The 20012-nt window shown below is 38.3% G+C and overlaps 1 protein-coding gene across 1 annotated transcript in view; it reads left to right on the top strand.

Moving 5' to 3' along the window:
- LOC124157469 (xanthine dehydrogenase-like) overlaps window positions 1-20012 on the top strand; it is an 80809-nt gene that overhangs the window by 35657 nt on the left and 25140 nt on the right. Inside the window, exons 3-15 of the mRNA XM_046532204.1 lie at window positions 323-380; window positions 1167-1263; window positions 4722-4975; window positions 5908-6230; window positions 7487-7628; window positions 8999-9166; window positions 9289-9365; window positions 9453-9546; window positions 9906-10018; window positions 10708-10895; window positions 11385-11498; window positions 13133-13274; window positions 15439-15514. Of these exons, the coding sequence (XP_046388160.1) occupies window positions 323-380; window positions 1167-1263; window positions 4722-4975; window positions 5908-6230; window positions 7487-7628; window positions 8999-9166; window positions 9289-9365; window positions 9453-9546; window positions 9906-10018; window positions 10708-10895; window positions 11385-11498; window positions 13133-13274; window positions 15439-15514 (1846 nt within the window). The remainder of the gene's footprint in view (window positions 1-322; window positions 381-1166; window positions 1264-4721; window positions 4976-5907; window positions 6231-7486; window positions 7629-8998; window positions 9167-9288; window positions 9366-9452; window positions 9547-9905; window positions 10019-10707; window positions 10896-11384; window positions 11499-13132; window positions 13275-15438; window positions 15515-20012) is intronic.

The following is a 20012-nucleotide window of genomic DNA, read 5'->3' as shown; positions in this document are numbered from 1 at the left end:
CTTATTGGAAAGGTGTATAAGAGAATCAGTGAGCTGAATGGGTAGTTGAAGAGAATCTGTTTTCTGGCGGGCAATGAAGAACTTCAATTAAGACTAGCCCATAACGAAACACAGCCATTATGTTTCTTCTAGGTAAAAGGCTAGTATCCCAGCATCCCCCGCCTCACGCCTATCGATGCAGCTAGCGGGATAGAAAATAGATCTAGATCATTTCAAAATTAATTTATTTGAAATTTAAAACTGAAAATGCATCGGTACATTAAGCCAATTTGCAAAAATTAACCTTGAAAGTTATTCAAATATGTCTTTATCTATTTTTCAGGTTGCTGACCCTAATGTGGATCCTGAATGGACACTGTTGTATTACTTGCGAAAGAAACGTATCCTTTTCTATATTTTTACAGCCATTGTTTCATGAAAACAAATTGGTCACTGCATTAAAAAGTGACTCAGTCACGCGCAGTGGTAGAAAGATGCAGGAAATTGGTGGCGAAAAAGTCACTTTGCTGCCACCAAACCATCATTATCCGTCAATTATCTTGGAAGTTATCTTAGAAAATTATGGTTTGATTATGTAACTGCTGCTGATCGACTACGAGGAGATCCAGGAACTAATCGTAATCATGCCAATTTTTTTTCGCTACAAATTACCTCCTTACGTGATACGTTCTTATACATAATTCAGCAAGAAAGAGAAAAAACTTAAATAATCAGGGGTTTCGCTCTTAAGGCTAACATGGGATGCTATAGAATTTAATTGTGCCCGACAAGCCATGGAATGTCCGGAAAAATTACAAGAGAGGCTGGAAAATCATAGTTGTTTTAAAATTACAGTGGTGATTTGTTTCAATACTCCAACTTATTGGTATAACTTCGATATTTTAACACATTATTCCAACCATACCGCACAGGTGTGCGCTACATAGCTGTTCAGATTTGCTTTTACAACGTGAATTTGCTTCATTGACGTTAAGGTAATAATTTTTTGGATTAAAATATATTGTTATCTTACATAAGGGGTGAATTTTTTGTAAAATGTCTGTTATTAAATTATATGTATCATCACGAATGTTAGCGTGGAAAGTCAGTGAGTTTCAGGTTGACAATTGAGTGCCCGTCCACCAGAAATGTCTTCGGGATTATTTTCCTTCACCGATCATTTGCAGTATACCTCAGTGGCACAAAGCTGGGATGTGCAGAAGGGGGCTGTGGAGCGTGCACCGTCATGATATCCAGATACGACCATGAGGCACAAAAAGTGGTGTATCCTTTTACATTGTCCCATAATTAAAAAAAAATGTGGAACAACATTGACCTACCACTACGTAAATCATCATCACTCGCCTCCTTCAAAAAGGCACTACACGTAAAACTTCTTCGAGAACAACAGCAAGACATGTAACATCACGGGAACAGTACGAAAGATTCATCAATTATCTCATCCGGCTTCATCTAATTTTCCTTTTCTTTACAGGTACTGGGTGAAATTTTCCATGTAATTCATTGTATTTGTATACTCAGGTTTACATTAGCTTTCTCAGTAGGTTTTCGCAGGTTTTTCACGCCCCCCTTCTTGTGTGGGCGTTTTCCTGCAGTGGGTTTTTTCCAATAAGGACGACAGTCAATATCCTTAGGTTTTTCCCACGTTCACTAACATCTTTTTACACTTGTTCAATAGTAACTTTGTTAAATTATAATGCTAATTGTTGATTGAAAATGGAACTTCTACTTATTTTTATGTAATTTCTCTGCATTTAATTTCATGAGCAACTAGACAATGTATTTAACTGCATATATTTACTGTTTGACGAGGGGTTAGATGGAAGATGGGACTTTCTAGTCCCAATCTCGCCCAATAAAGACGTATTATTATTATTATTATTATTATTATAATGTGTAATGCCTACTAATTGATGGTGTATAGCCCTCTATAATAATAATAACCTTTCATAACCTTCATGTTATTGGATATGAAGTGAAACACTTTGCACTTTCCACATAAAAAATTCATTACACTAGAGTCGACATGTTTCGCTGCACTGCAGCATTATCAAGACTAAACCAAGAAATTAACCATACCAATATATATACACAAATTGCACACTCGCAACATTTGAGAAATGGGGGATTTGGATCTCTCTATTGTAGCGTAATATTCTAAAAACATAAATTTCTCAAATGTTGCGAGTGTGCAATTTGTGTATATATATCGGTATGGTTAATTTCTTGGTTTAGTCTTGATAATGCTGCAGTGCAGCGAAACATATCGACTCTAGTGTAATAAATTTTTTATGTGGAAAGTGCAAAGTGTTTCACTTCATATCTCATAATGGATCTCCACAAAGTATCTGCCTCATCCATCCAATTCAACTCCATTTTATTGTCTAAATGTAATGACACCTGGTTTCATTATGCCCATCTCAAGTTTACTGAGGTCATCGTGGTAGCCACAACCTGTTAAGACCCTCTAACATGAGCTAACGGTGGTGAAATTCACATTAATTGCCATTGGAAAAACTCTCGAGAACTGAGAGAGAACCACGATGCAGACCTCACCGATATCAAGGTTACTTAATTCTTAACAATTACCTACATGGAACTTAGTGAAATTGTCATTTTTGAGGTACTATGGGTCAAAATAGTTTCCAAACAAATTGAGTAGACCCACTATTAGCCCGGTCAAAATAGACATTCACCCAATTCCCAACAAGCTGAAAATTTGCATGAACTTTAAGAATGCCACGTCGATCCCGCGTGTGCAAAAAATTTTATTCAAGGTCAAAGGTCACAAAAATGGGTTTTTTGCAATTTTTGGCCAAACGGTTAGTTTTATGATAAACATTTCTCAGACCAAAGTTGTAGATCAGAAAATTATCTACAAAATTGTTGGTCACTCATTTCTCTAAGATTTACCGTTTCTGAGAAGAAGCCGTTCGAAAGTCTAATTCGAGCGTCCAATGATGTTCGGAGAGCGCAACAATATAGTCATGCATATTACGGAGAATACAGCTCCAGCTGACTTTCGAATGGCTTTTTCTCAGAAACGGTAAATCATAGAGAAAAAAGCGAAGTGACAATTTTGTAGATAATTTTTTGATCTACAATTTTGGTCTGAGCAATTTTTATCATAAAAGCAACAGTTTGGCCAAAAAATGCAAAAAATCCATTTTTGTGGCCTTTGACCTTGAATAAAATTTTTGCACACGCGGGATCGACGTGGACTTTTCAGGATTTCATTAGAGTGGTAAACTTAAGGTTCATGCACATTTTCAGCTTGTTGGGAATTTATGCAAGGGTATCCCTATTTTTTGGGCTAATTTGACCGGGCTACATCGCTCGTTGACGAAATTTGGATTTGTCTATTGTTGCGTATTATTCTAAAAACATGAAGTAGGGTGGCATGGTTACAAATGCATTTGTGTACTTTTCAGTCATAAAGTAATATTACGGAGAATACGCATTTTCAAATGACACGCTTCATCGTCCTAGAGTAAAGAAATTATAGCGTTGCAAATTTTACCGTTCTCCTTGCTTTTTTTATTTCTAAAAAAATACTTATATGAGGATTAAAACACCGTAGAAGATGTGCTCCACGAATCAACTCGATATTTAAGTGTTCGGCTTTAAATAGCATAATATGGTAATAGAAAATGTCAATTGTCAACTTTTTTCCAAGTGTACCACTCAGGCCATGGGCAGTGGTTCTATTCTCGGTCTCCGCAGTTTTTCCCCGCAGCAAACATTTTGGTTGTCATTGCCGTTCAAGTGGCTGGATACATCCGAATTCCGCACATTTTATGACCGTCAGAAAGGGTTGAATGGAGATCCACTTATCCGTACGTCTACATTCCGCAAAAGACCGGTTGCTGGTGGCTCGTTTTGTGAAAAGAATTCTAGGGAAGTGGGCAGACTAAGTAAGAGACACGGGATAATTTTCCCTCGTGAGACCTCATTGTAAGCTGCAAGAATATGGGATTAATAATAATAATGGGATAAAAATATAATTAATAATAATGGGATAAGATAGATAGAATTAATCAACGAGCTGGAGCGCGAACAATTGGTTTTTGGTTTGTTCAATTATGTCTAATGTCTAATATATACCTCGACCAGCTAGCAAACAACTTTTTTCACAAAAAATCAAGATGTTTTCTATCTTAAGGTACCAGAAATATCTAAATATACCTACTCACCATTCGAGAGACGACGTTTGCCATTGGCATAGCAGCAACATGCGATGTTTCGACGTTCGCGGTCAGTAGAGTTGGGTTAGGCGTATTGTGCGGAATATAATAATATAATATAATATGATATGATATAATATAATATAACATTACATAACATAACAAAACATTACATAACATAACAAAGCATAACATAACATAATATAATATATTGTTCTCAGATTTTTACATCCGGTGGAACATTTTTATATAAACAGTTTATAGCTCAGCAATCAGTTTAACAAATATAATAATCATTTGAACCAAATAACAAAAATGAGCATATGCAAAATTTTCAAGTTAATCAAATTCAACAGAAGAAAATAATTTGAACCGGAATACGGACAGTTGCGATCAAGGCAGCTTTGGGCACTGTGCGGAAAACGGACTACCGAGACAGGTAAAATGTGCGGAACCGGGATATCACACCCAACGGGTGGCTCACAGGGTATCATGTGGATATATGATGCTTCACGTCCTTGACCACTGGTGCCGCAGTCATTTGTCGGCGAACGCGTGCTTGACGCCGGTGTGCGCGGTGCACGGTCAGGCGGTGACCACGGTGGAGGGCATCGGAAGCACCCAGCGAGGTCTGCACGCCGTGCAGCAGAGGATAGCGGCGGCCCACGGCTCCCAGTGCGGCTTCTGCACGCCGGGCATCGTCATGTCCATGTACGCCCTGCTGAGAGCATGCAGCGCCGATGGGAAAACTCGCAAGCCATCTATAAAGGACCTGGAGGTCGCCTTCCAAGGTGCGTCTCCCTAGTGCCAGTTGGGTTAACTTTTCCTGCGTTTGGCTCGGGTAATTAATCGTTATCACCCGTCGACAGTGGGGTCATTCACCCGTAATAGTTTCACTTGGATTAGCTTTTACAGGGTGTCCAGCGACCGGAAAAACCGGGAAAATAGGGAATTATGCATTAATTATTAATAAGATTTTCTTTTTCCTCTTATCTTGACCTAATAATTTTTTGCATTATATATGACGTATACTCCAGGAATTATTTAAACATTAATATTTCTTGAATTTTTGCTCCAACGGGGAATTTCAAAATCTTTTTTTCAAAATCATTCCAGTCCAGTTCAACAACCATTGTCTGGCCTAAAATTTGAAATATGATTTTATGCTTTCCCGGCGAATAATGTGGGTAAACTTTTCTCGGGATTCCCACCGGGTTAATGTTTTTATAACGGCCAACGTTTCAAGTACCGTCTCGGCACTCATCATCAGGGCTGAATGATGAGTGCCCTGATGATGAGTGCCGAGACGGTACTTGAAACGTTGGCCGTTATAAAAACATTAACCTGGTGGATATCCCGAGAAAAGTTGGCCTAAAATGTGTTTGTCATAATTTAAAGTGCAGTACCTTAGTAAAATATTTCAGCTGCATTGAAACGTGGAATTTCAGACAAGACTAATAATATGCTTTGGGGTGGGGTTTCCCACCACCCAAGGAAACGGGGTCCGGGAAAATTTAAAAAAAATGACATGTTTGGAAATACATTTTACTTAATTTCGGCTCTAAAGATTTAACGTTTAGCGGGTGTAGAAATTACATGTCAAAACTGGAATATAATTTCAAATAATTTTTAATTTATCTGAGGCATTGGGGGGGTATCCAGCCTCTTATAGCCCCCCTCCATAGTTATGCCACTGTACCGAACAATAAATCCTCATCTCCAGGCAACCTGTGCCGGTGCACGGGCTATCGCCCCATCATAGAGGGCTTCCGCACCCTGACAGAGGAGTGGGAGAGGTGTGATTCACGCCTCCTGGCCACGAACGGCGCATCTATTGTCAATGGGTGTGTTGGGGGTCTCACCAACGGCTGCTGCAAGACCAACGGGAAAGTAAACGGAAATGGGTGTTGCCAGGCGAACGGAGAAGTAAATGGTTCATGCGATGAGGACGAAAGAGCTCCAGGGGACATGGAGATTCTTTTCGACACTTCAAAGTTCAAGCCATATGACAGCTCCCAAGAGCCAATATTTCCTCCAGAGTTGCAGGTGAGTCGATATTATTATTCATTGCAGAAATAAAAAAAATGAATGTTCTGAACATCTTACGAATACATTATTGAAAGGAGAATCATTGGTTTTTAACTTTTATCCAGGTATATGTTTTCAATTGCAAATAATTATTTATAAAGCAGTATCTATAGATTCCACCTGAATGTCCCAGATATAGTAGGAGGTAACATGAGGAATGGAATAACAATTAACAAATCTATTGGAAACGGTGATGATATAACGCTTGAAGTCACGTACTGGTGGTTAAAGAAAAGATAAAACAAATCCTCTCTAAGCTTAAGTAGCGAAAAAAGTTATCTCGTAAAAATAGTTCTCGATGAAGAATATGTTCTTCCCAATATTATTATTATTGTGATTCTGAGTGCTTTGTAAAGTAATAGCCTTGGCTTTTTAGTCAGTACTCATAATCCTCAAAATGCGAAATCACATGACTGCTAAGCCATATGCTTTTGGACATGTGCATTAACCTGTGATTAACCCTCTTTTGTGTTAGATTATCTTATTATTGATAATGATTTTGCGAATACATGTCAGATGTGATAGAATTAAACTGACTTCAGGTATGGATTTCGCATTACTGATTAATAAACTAAAATTCGCAATTTGATCGATAAGCTAAAATTCGCAGGTCTCTGTCGTTGAGGCAATTACTTTTTAATTCGAATAAATTGTTCTTTTTTTCTCGCGGAAAGTGTTCGTTCCGGAGGAAAATTTGCAAATTTTTCTTGCATGATATTTCAGTAAATTAAGCCAGATACAACGATTTTTGTTCGAAAACTTTTTTCAATTCCCGCTTTGACATTTTTTAATAGAGTCTAAACGTTTCGTTGAAGAAAAAATAATTGGGATAAAATTTGTATGAAATTCCATGGACTTTAACTTAAATTCATTCCTCAAAAGTTGATATAATCCGAGTTAAAAACGTAATAACCAAACTATGTTTTGCCTCTTTGCCAATTTTTGCGATGTTGCTTAATCAACTTTTATTAGCAAACCTGTGGATTCGGATTCAGCGCCCAATCAAAAAAGAGTAAAAGAAAAAATTCCACAGAAATGTCCAGAAAAAACTACAATTTGACTGGACTATGTTTATGTATTTATGAAATATTTGCGATAAAGGTGGAAGCCGCATTGAGGTTAAGTTCCCCGTGTCCAAATTATCTGGAATCGAGATTTTCCTTTCAATGAGCCTGCTATTTGTGTGATTAATTTATATTTTTCATAATTTCCAGTTATCTCAAGGCCTGGACCAGCAGTATTTGATGATCAAAGGACCCAGGGTAACATGGTACCGTCCCACAACCTTGGAGCAGTTGTTACTGCTGAAGCACATTCATCCGCAGGCACGAATTGTTGTGGGGAATACTGAGATAGGTAATATTAATCTATTGACCCTTTGTTATTTCGGGATATAATTCTCCTTTTGTAATCTGTGCGCAATTGCAGATCTGGATAAAAGCTTTTTTTCCAGGGAACTTAGAGAGAATGATAATATACGTGGAGGAATCTGCTATACCTCAGGAGGTGGTAGGGGAGACACTTTTTAGCAATTTTTCCATAACCATGGGGTCGCAAGTTGCGACTCGCAACTCCTTAGTTAGTGACCTCGTTATACTCATCCCACCATCTATCAAATTTTGAAGGTCATATTATCCTAATTTGTATTCGATTTTTACGCTGATTTATAAAGAAACAAGTCGATAGTCGCTTGAACTCATCAAGCGGGTAATTAGGGGGTTGGGAGCATTGTTGTGTCACGTGTTTCCGAGTTATGTGCCCATAAGTTGCTTAAAAAGGAAAAAAACTCATAATATCGTTTAAATGGATGAAATGTACGGAGTGTACCCTTTTTCGCCGTCAACAATACTTAAGGTCGTCTTAGTAACCACGATGGTATAAGCGTTGAGAGATAATTTTGATTTTAATATTTACGTAATGGGGAGAAATAAATTAATAATGACCGGTGAAGTTATTTAAAAAGGCCGATTTTTTGTAATTTAGACCTTTCTCTATGATTGTAGCTACTCACACTCTGATCGTAAGGGTTTTAACCCAGTAAACTTAAGCAATTTATAACAGATTTAAAAAAATATTGATGTTATCTTTGAATCCCACTCGTCTTTTAAAACGAAAATTTATCACGATTTTGCCGTGCATAAAAATTGGGAGGTTATGTTTTAATTGTGGGATTTCTAAATCGTACGGTACCTACTCATAAACTCACCTAGGACTCTTCAACACGGTCTTTGCCAAATTTTAGCAGATCATTTTTCTTTCTGTATTCTGACTCCGAATCGTATTTTATGTATTTTTTTATTTTCTGTATTTCTATGTACTGTTTTATGCTGTTTTAACGGAATAATTTTAGGTTTAATATATCTATTAGTATAGGATGTTAAGTACATTGTACATGACGTACAGATGAGGTAAAATTGTGTCTTATAATGAGGAAATACTGTCTTTTCTGTGCATGCGTACCTGACGATGACGTGCAACGTCGAAATCTATGTCGTACATTAAATATTTATGCGAAATTGCAACGTTTTCTTTACTTTTCATTATGAACAAATTGTGTTTTTGCTTTTTCTCAAGGACGAGACTTGTTTGTTATCTTCCTAACTGTTATTTTACTCACTCACATCATCTGTAGGAGGGCATATGCAGCTCGTAACCTGACGAATTCTCGGACTTTTCCCAATGGTAATGTTGGCTGCCTTGTGAAATTAACTTCGAAATTTTTGCAGGGGTCGAAGTAAAATTCAAGAATTTATTGTACCCTGTACTCATGCACCCGACCAAGGTGAAGGAATTGGTGGCTATTCATCAGTCTTCCTCAGGAATAAAGTTTGGATCGTCAGTAACCCTGAATGATATTGATTCCACATTAAAAACGGCGATTGATCGTTTGCCAGGTAAATATTGAGCTAATTTACGAAAAACCGTTATTCCGTCTCTATTTTTGCTGTTGGTTTTGTTTTGAGTGTAGCAGAAACTAATTTTTAACCCCTATTTCTAACTATCTCATTAATTTCAGAGCCCAAGACGAGAGTGTTCAAAGCCATTGTGGATATGCTGCATTGGTTTGCTGGGAAGCAAATTAGGAACGTGGCCGTTAGTAATACTTACATCTCTTGTGCATGTTGATAGTAGATATGTGCGTGGGAAAAATCACTAAAGGAAAAACTCTAACTCTTCCAGGCTGTTGGAGGTAACATTATGACTGGAAGTCCAATCTCGGACCTGAATCCCATATTTATTGCCGCGAACTGTGAAATTGAGTTGGCTAGTAAAGGCAAGTAATTGGACCATTATATTGTTCTTATACGAAAAATGAGGCGCAATTTCACCATGGATGATTTGACCGTAGATTTTTCGTTGTTCGAGAAAAATATTGATTTTAGTTTTTTTAGATCTTTTTCGGAATTTTATTTTGGCTGACGTTCACTATTTTTATTGAGCATTCAGGTAATATGAGGTATCGTGATATCTGATGTGATATATTATTATTTATTCATAAATATGAGGACTAAATAAATGTAACTGATGAGGTCAACTTCAACCTCGGGTACCAGTCGAAATTATTTCTAAGTTCAAAATTAAAATGACCAAGTTCTACAAAATATAATTCGAGATAATATTTGGGTATTTCAGATGGCGGGAGGAGAACAGTTACAATGGATGGATCTTTTTTCACTGGTTATCGGAAAAATATAGTTAAACCGAATGAAGTCATGCTGTCTATCACGGTTCCTTACTCCCATGAGGTAAGCAAAAAATAAAAGTATATTAGTGATATAGAAAAGAATTTGGTGTTTCATATGGCAAACTTCTCCTCTGCACACTATGAAACCCTCTTCCAACCACTGACTGACAGACTGTTTCATTCACACAAATATTTGCGGTGAACGAGACGACATACTGTACAGCAAAAAGTCATGGAATCGGCCTCCCGTAAAATCGTCTGAAACCCCAGAAAAAATTGTCGGAACACTAAATTTTATATCCATTATGGTGTTGCTAGCTGCCTCTATGCCTCCACTTTTTGGGGGCATTGTTGGGTAAAATTTTTTTTTTCAAAAAATTCATTTTTCGAATCAAGACTACGTTGTACGCAAATAAATCATATTTCAGACCGATCGGAGCATTTTTAATATTGGCCAAATCGTGCAATTTCACTAATTTGTGAATAATCTGGCAGAGTGACGAGAAAAGGCCGCATGGCTTTTCCGGGAAGGTCTGGGGGTGAGGGCCCCCCGTGTAGCCAAAGCGAGTACCATAAATACGCATCTTACCTAAAAAATTGATATTTGAAGTAATAGTTTATTGCATTGAAAGGGAGTTGATATTTGGCATGCTAACTTCATTTGCTTCCGTGGCCAAAAGTCATATTCTGCTATCGATCTTTGATCTTACTTGAACATAAGAGCATAATTTTGTATTTTTGTGTTTCAAGGGAATGTTTTTTAAAGCTTACAAGCAAGCTCGAAGAAGAGAAGATGACATTTCTATAGTCAATGCTGCATTCCAAGTGGAATTTGACGGGAGTAGACCACCAGTCGTCAAGAAAGCCAATTTAGTATTTGGCGGAATGGCACCTACGGTCGTTGAAGCTAAGAAAGCAGCCAAAATATTGGTGGGAAGGTTTGTGAAATTTTATATGGCTTACTTTATTTGTGTATTTGTGTTTGCATCGTCAATGTCAATTTCCTCTTCCTAGACAACCAGTGCTGAAAGTATATATGACCTTCCGAATATTCTATCCACCCCCATCTCTGCAATGTAAGGCCATAAGCTCTCAGAATAGTGCTAGTTTTCTTTCTCAAAGATAAAATGGTGGCAATAGTATACCACCGTTCACTCACCTTTGTTCAGAATGAATTTTATCACTATTATTATAAGTTTTGTTTATTCAGATATATCTTTTGCCATGTATCATCCATCACTCTTCGTAAGTAATTAAAATTAAGAGTTGTTAATTTAATAATATTCCATCACCTAAGAGAAATAAATCTCACACAATCCCGTAGTATGACCTCGTTTTTCATTCGTTACCCTAGCTACTGATTGGCATCATAACTATAATCTGAAATGACACTCAGCACATTTTACAACTCATTATATTTTTTTCAGAAAAATAGATGCACAGTTAATGGAAGATGTGTGCAATGTCCTGTCTGACGAGTTGCCATTGTCACCGGATGCTCCTGGCGGTATGATTGCATACCGTAGGTCACTTACCCTTGGGTAAGTGTTTTGCATTGCAATTTATAGATACTAAGTAACCCGTGCGAAAGATTCGCACTTTCGCGCTATCAGAGAATAATAAACTCTCACTCTAATACATAACAGTTTTATACCATGCACCCATGTACAATAACCATGCCCATTTCCTACTATGTCATTTTTTGTTGTCAATTCCCGTTGATAATAATTCTTGAGCACTATGAACGCGGTATTTTTATTAATTCCTGATACGCGTTATCTTTTAAGTTCCTACACACGATTTCTCTTTAAGGGAACGTTTAAAATTTTTCATGCTTCTTAGATTTAATTTTTAATATTTTTGCTTGCTTATGCTACGTTTCTTTGATTTAGTTATGGCTGTAACGGGTTTTAAAGCCTTTTTTTATTTTACATTAAAAAATGTGTGGAGCCGTTATACCTCGAGCAAGTTTTGTAAGTGTTTTGTAAGTAACCGTGCTATCTGAGATATGGAGTGCTTGCCTGAGAGACTACTAAGTGCATCCCAAGGATTGAGTGCTGCGACTCCACAAAGCTCTCAGTATTTTCAAGTGGTATGCCAATCCAGTCATAAACTAGGAAGTCATATAAGTCGTATTAACGCTGTTGTGCAAAAAAATAGTTAAAAAAATGCCCTGCTACAATTTAGGGTGTTTCTGGCTAATTTTGGGTCGCTGAATCCGAGAATGACCTCCGTTTTTTTCTATCATCCTCCATTTTTACGCAACCCCTAAATTGGGGAAAACAACCCCTTATCTAAACTTATCGCTTTTCAAGGGACTTTTAATATTGTTATCTGCTTCTGATTGAAAAAAACTGACGTTTTAAGGCTATTAGGGTCAAGAGAGAGACAAACTCCACTGGGGTTGAAAAGATTTAGGGGGTGAAAACTGAAAAAAAACTGAAAAAACCATTAAAATAATCATTTTTCTTTGTTTTTTTACGAAATATGATATGGTAGCTAATGGAGAAGTTTTTAAGGGATGAATACACTGTTCACCCCCCTATTTTGTAAAGGATTAATATAACATAAAATATAAGAGGGGAAGGGGGGTATACGAGTGATACCACTCGTATACCCCCCTTCCCCTCTAGGAAGTGGTATAACGATCTGCCAAAAAAATCTGAACACAAATCAGATTTGTCAAAATATTATTGTAACAGCGTTTGGGGGCTCATGATTTGACTTCGTTGTCCACCTTACTTTTAAAGTAAGAGCTGAGATCTTTCCATAAAATACATTATAATCGACATGGGAAATCGAAAATATTAAGTAAAATCAATGCGTAAATAGTGAAATTTGTGATTGAGATTGTTTTTTTTCGTCAAAGCCAGTGATTCAAAGTTTAAAATGATACCTCATTACGGCTAATAAACCGTGCTATCTGAGATATGGGGTCTTGAAATACCACATAGTAACTTGTCGTGTTTTCGGGAACAAGTAAATATCAGTCAGATATTCCGCATCCACCGTTTCAGCCTGCAGAAATAAGGTTCCCAGATTCGCCATGGGGAAAATAATTATATTTATTAAAATTTTGAAAATTTTTATTTTTATTTTGTGGTTTAATTCCATGATTCATCTCTCAGTTACAGCGACATATCAATTGAGAATCGTTGTTCTGTTTTTTTCCCAGATTCTTCTACAAATTCTTCGTTGACCTGCACGAAAACATTTGTCGTGATGACCCTAGCATGGAGTGCTTGCCTGAGAGACTACTAAGTGCATCCCAAGGATTGAGTGCTGCGACTCCACAAAGCTCTCAGTATTTTCAAGTGGTATGCCAATCCAGTCATAAACTAGGAAGTCATATAATAAGTCATAGAATTATTTGTCATGAATATAAATGGATAATTTCTCTTACCATCACTGACTTCTGACGAGTGTAATCGTTGAGAATGTATTCAAGCTTTCAGTCTCCTTTAAGAGAGTGTTTCCGGGAATTTGATTTCCTCTTCATTCTATTGCTGAAACTCACTTGGGACCTTCTCGAAGTGCTACCCATTGACCATTACTTTGTAGACGTATATTCCATACTGGTAAACTGAACCGGGTGGAATCTCCCATTCCCTCGTGGCCTTATAGAGGGACAATTGCAGTTTAAAAATTAATGGCAGGCAACCTGCGCTGCAAATCGTTCCACGCAAAGCCAAATTTGTTTGTCAAATTGGTTCGTTTTCTATTATTCTTTTATTGCCTAAATCGAAAGATTATAACTCCTGGAGTACTTATTTCACGCTTTTAGATTTTTAAATGACGATATCTATTTTTCGGGATTAAATGAAAATTGAAAATTTTCAAGCGCGCGAAAACGCGACGGCTAAGTATGAATGCTGGGAAAACGCCGTGTGACGTCATTCTGGTTCCCGCTGTCGCCGTGTGAGGTAACCTTGGGGCGAGACTTTGAGCGCTGATACGATGCAGGATGCTAGCAGGTAGCAGAGTACCTTGCTAGCAGGTAGCGCTTGGCTTAAATAAGGATTATTAATACCCTATCAAACGAAGAAAACTTTCCGACCTTAGGCAGTTTTAATAGGTGATTATTAAGACGTGTTTTCTTGAGATCTATGCCTCATGCATGTATTGGTAATCTCAGACGATGTAAAACTCCTATCTACTCGTATAGAAACTAGGTCCCTGTGACGTCACGTGGAGTGGCAACGCATGGGCGCCAATCTGGCCTTTTTCAAATGCGGTTAAAATTGACCCTTGCCATTCGTCTAAACTGGGATTTCTAAAACCAAATAGTTTGTATATTATGAATATACTAATGGTGGGTAGCGAATCGCAATCAATGCCTTTAGTTTTCTTTGATGAAGGAAACTACCCTATTGCAGTAACTCGGCTCTAAGGCCACGAAGATACGGGAGACTTACATGGCTACGTTTTCAATTAAGCAGAATGCTCCCAAAAAGTGCGAATGAATTCCATGGAAGTGCATACTTCATGAAGATTCCTTGTCAGTACAAATTTATTGTAAGGATAGCATCTTATTGAAGTGAGCAGACATACCACTTTTAGATAATCAGATGCTAATATCAATAAATGTCCCTTTAAGAAGTGTTTTCATAAAATATATCTGTAGTAATACTCATGACAAATATCTCACATGGAAACTTCATTTTTTATAGTTGAAATTGGGCGTTTAAAATAATTACAAATTTAGGCTCATAATAAAGTATACCGCCTCAACCTCAAATGGAGATGTTTGCAATGGGTTTATTTAATCAATATTTCGAGATGAAATTAAGAAAAAGTGTATTTTTCATGTTCTCTATTCATAACCCTGGTTGTTGAAAGCTTGGTCAAACGCTTGGAAGCCTGGAGAAAAAAATCAGTCATACTGTAATGATAAAATTAGTCATTTACTGTCTACCGTAGAACTATTAGTTAGAATTGAAATCGCCTAAACTTTAGGCAGGTTGAGCTATCATAGGGTCTATATTTTGGTTTCTTCTTTACTTAGTTAACTTATTATATGGATACTCTTATCCTCTGTACTATTAGGATTAAGATTCGCCTCTAAAAAATAGATACATTCAATCCTTTATTTTTATGCATTCATTTATAAAATACCAAGTCCTCTGATATAAAAAATAATCATCATAGACACAAAACATTTACTGAACATTATCTCATTATTGTATACTATGTTTCGTATATTATTGATTATTTTCTACATTGAAATGAATTAAATTTACCTAAAGCACTATTTAGTCCTTAATGTAAATAATCAATGAAGGTACGCTATGTATATACCCTCCTTAAGGAGGTCCCAAAAGTTAAAAATAATTTGTTTTGGGGCCTTAAGTCCATTTGTCACAGCAAATTTATTTTCTTGAGTAAGATGTCTAAGGATAAAATTAGTCATACTGAAATGATAAAATTAGTCATTTACTGTCTGCCGTAGAATATATAAAGTAAATCTATTTTCCGTGATAGGTACCACCAGATCAGCCTAAGATTGATCCCATTGGAAGGCCCATTCCACATTCCTCAGCCTTTAAACAAGCTACAGGTAGGTAGTAGGGTAGTATCCGTTCATTTTTTCTTGCTCCAGTAAAGTTTTCATATCTGCATATTTATATTTGGTGATAATTAGCATTTGTTTTTTCAATATTGTGCTATCGTGAAATACCCTCATGAAGCCAGACGATGAAAACTCTCCTATCCCAAGCAGTGTAAAATACACGAGGGTCGGTTTTTTTTTCAAGCTCCGATGGGACATGATCACAAGACAAATTGATTAATTAAAAATTATTTCATTGCTAAATGTTGAGCACACTTGTTGTGTCCTTTCGACATAATTGCCTCGGCGATTGAAGAATTGGTCGTGCTTGTTGGCAAGCTTTATTTTTTTTCCATACCACGGAAAACAGCTCTATGCAGCCTTTTACATTGGGTTATGAGCATGTTAACAATTTAACGTATACAAAAAAACATGCTCTGGATAGGGGTAAATTAGCTAGGTGGGACTCAAACCCGTGACCTTCTGTTTGGCAGGGGAGGACCTTACCCCGCCGCTATAGAGGCCGGCCTTGATTACTATACTTTCTTCATGGAATATTGCCGCCAATGACTTCCAATGAATTATGCCTTTGTCCTGAAGATCATCGCCCGTTTGAAAACGCTTACCATCTAAACTCTGTTCATTTTATCTCTGCGGCTGAGCTGGTGTGGCCAAAGCAAGTGGAGATGAGGGGAGGGAAAGTTTCTCGACACGTGACTTTGCCTTCGCCAATCAGAAAACAGTAGGCGTGGCCTCAGTCAGTCGCTCTCAGACCTCCGCCGAGTGAACATCGTGAATTTGCTCGTGGAGCAGTGTTGCCAAACCTCACGCGTCCTCCTTGTATGTAACTAACAATAAGTATGCCTTCCACCAATGGTGCCATATTCAGCACGGTAGCTGACAATGTCATGGGCTTTTGTTAAAGGATTATCCCCAATGCCTTCCAAATGAGTAGGTATATTGTTTCGGCGCCGGGGCCAGAATACCTGTGGCCACCCATGACTCACACGTTTTAAGTGACAAAGTAGGGCGGCTATGTACATTTGGCAACCCTATGTTCGCTCCTCCTCTCTCTCGGTACTACCCCTCCCCTATCAGCGAAGCAATCCGAGAGTGTCCAGGTTCTCACGAAAGCTCACCCGCAGACATAAAGTGAACAGACTATAGCCACTTCTTCATTTCATCGTAAAGATGGAAGTCCCCCGGCACCGGGCCGGCATTGTACGGCGGGTGTTCGAAAATGTCCCATTGAAATTGCTCGAGGAGCAGTTGGGCTGAATCAGCGCTGACATGACGGGCGTTGTCATGGATCAGAATACTTCCAGAAGTCAGCATCTCTCTTCTTTTGTTTTGAATGGGAATGGACGTAATGTTTCGCACTGTTTCACACTCTAGCCACATTGCATTGAAGAAAATTTCTCTTTTATCGGCATAAAGGTCGAGACTTGTCAATGCTGAAGCCATTCGGAGAGTTTTTTGGCTCTCTCTCCGCGATGCACACTTGGCGGGAGAATCAATTGAGGCAGTGTAGTTAATGAGATTGCTACTAATCTTAAAATAACGACTTAAGATTAGAAATGACCTGAGCGTATGGTACGGAGGACGCGCAATTGCCCTACCTGCGCAGTACCCGCCTGTCGCTTGTATGGTGTTTTTGCTGAGCTGTCGAAGGTTGAAAAAAACCTCCCTCGTACATGTGACGCCAAACTCGCGGGTATGTACTAGCCGATGGTTTGATATTTCAGACGAGATTTTATTAGACTTTAGATTTTAAAGTGAGCTAAGATTCCTAAATCATCATAAGTCAAAAATCCTAACATTGGTTTGGCGCAGCTCTCTATTCCACTATCCTATCCGATAACCTTTCCATAAATTCAACCTATTCAGGAGTGATACAGAGGCAGTTAGGTTAAGGTGGTTGCACTTTTTCACAATTATCTAATTATAATTTTGGAAAGGTGCAACTGCCTTCTTTTTCATTATCCTTTTCGTGATGATTTATTTCTTCTCTTTTATATCATTTATAACCTACCCTTGCGCAACTCATTCGGGGCCGTCCCTTACCCTTCTTCCATTCCACCTGTCCCTCGACAATATTTTTCATCAGGCCATCATGTCTCATAATGTGGTCAACTATGTAGTCCCATCCTCTCTTAAAGGTTGTTAGAGAACTTCTATTTTCTCCCTTGGTCGATCGATTTTATCTTCATCATACATTTCGAATGATTCCACTCCTGACTTCTTTACTGCCGTCAACGTCCAACCTTCGCTCCCATAGAGAAACATAATATTTCCACTGATGTGAGATCAATTGACCCTGTAGGTCTTACATGAAGCGCGAAGTTTTTCCTTATCGATCAGCCATTGCATCAGTTTTCTATTCTTGGGTAGGTCTTATGAAGAGTCTCTCGCTCGATTGGTCTTAAATCGTGACGTATTGCTTGTTTGAGACTTACGCAATCATCTTGAAGTTTTCAGGGGGTAGAGAGTAAATCCTTGACAACACTAAACTGTATTTAAAGTATGAAATGTTTTCACAGTATTTTCTCGGACCCCAAGTTTTGTTATTTAAGGTACAATTTACTGTTAGAAAACGTTCTGCTTTGTACGCCTTGGGAATTTTAAGATGCTAACGTAAGTTTTGTACGGGTAATACGCCGAAATATAAAAACAAAATGAGATAGAATGAGCGGGAGAAATGGCTGCCAGGTTGGGTTGGGATGAAGGCTTTCTTTTCCTAGAAAAATTTTTCGCGTATTCTGTAGGGATGGACGGATCCAGGATTTTTTTCGGATCCAGATTCGGACCCTTGATTATCGGAGCCGGATCTTTCGGATCGGATATTGTCGGATCCAAATGCATTTTCAAATTCCTGACGCTGAGATTCCCCCGATGATTGTTCAATCTCATAGGAAGAGTCACACCATCTGCCACTCGTATTTTGCCTTTTTTATTTTCCACGGCTGAAATTCTCCTACGTAACCTCTGCGAGAGCTTTCAAACAAAACGGTTCATGATTAGGACAAGAAATGCATGCGACGGCGCATTCGAAGATAGAATCGGAACTCTTTCCACCCTTATGCATTGCATTCACTGAAGATATTATTTAAAATTTCGGATCCAGATCCGATGTCTTCCGCGACTTTGGATCCGATGTATCCGATGAAGGTCAATATCCGCGGATATTTTGATCCGAGGTATCCGATCCGACCATCCCTAGTATTCTGAGAAAGTGGGTGATTAAAAGAAAAAAAATTATGTTTCTGGGCTCTTAGTCCCTTTTTTCTTACCAACCTTTCTTAGGAAACATGTCCTATGATAAAACTTATGTAATAATAATATTAGTCATTTACTATAGATTTTTTAAAAATAAATCCTTTTAAGTAGCACTGATCTAAATATCGTAATAAAAAAGATTTGATGCTTTACCGGCGAATGATGTGGGTAAAATTATCTCGGGATTCCCACCGGGTAGAGAACTCCGTTTGTGTTGATGTTTCGAGCCTCGAGTCAGAGCAAAAATGAATTATCTAACCCGAAATGAATCCCTAAAGAAGGTTACCCATAATTATCATAATATCCGAAACTTACAGAAATTACGAGCCGACCAGTAATTGTGATTTTCCGATAATGTAATCATTCCGAGTGTATTAACAGCGTATGGCAGCGTAAGAACTAGCCATCATGATGCATGGAGATATTATGTATTTGACACGAATATTTATTTATTACTGTATTATTTCCTCTATCGATTGAGACATTTTCATGAGTGGAAGATTACTCGGGATTTTCACCGGGTCAGGTTCTCCAACTCCATTTCGGCCGACGTTTCGATTAACGAGTTGTCCATCGTCATCAGGGCCCTCGTTCATCTAAACGTCGGTCTAGATGGAGACGGAGAACCTCAGCCGGTGGAAATCCCGAGCAATCTTCCACAATGCTATACGCCGGGAAAGCCTGCGATCATTCATTTGCATTGGTGACGGCTTCCGGGCGTTCATCCGCGTAGGCTTGTCTAAAGGCGACGATACTTCCTCCAACCATTCTGCTGGCGTCTTCAGGTCAGAAAACCCTATAACCTGGACCTTGATTCTGAGTGACCTGGAACTTACTATCGCTACTACCCAAAGATAATCCGAGAGGCAATAGAAATAACGAAGCAGCCAGAAAATCACATGAGAGAATCAGGGACTTATCGGAGCCCTGTTGCAACTATAGGATTAACCCGACCAATCAGAGCCGACCTTCGACACGCAAGCTCATATGTAGGAAAGCTAATGTCAACGCTTTGACACTTCTGACCTGCACCTCGATTATGTAAATGTGACAGCGACGACGGCGAGAGATGACCATCACGTTCTCCTATCACGTTCCGCTGTATCACGCGATCATGTAAGCCACCGTCATCGCGCGTATCATACAGGTACGAGCGCGTGAGGTTGGTATCATTGAGAAATCTGAGGAGCCAATGAAATCCTTCGACACATCTCTGTCCGAGAATACGTCG

The sequence above is a fragment of the Ischnura elegans genome, chromosome 4, assembly GCF_921293095.1.
Source record: "Ischnura elegans chromosome 4, ioIscEleg1.1, whole genome shotgun sequence".
Lineage (NCBI taxonomy): Eukaryota > Metazoa > Arthropoda > Insecta > Odonata > Coenagrionidae > Ischnura > Ischnura elegans.
This window is presented reverse-complemented; position numbering and strand designations above follow the sequence as displayed.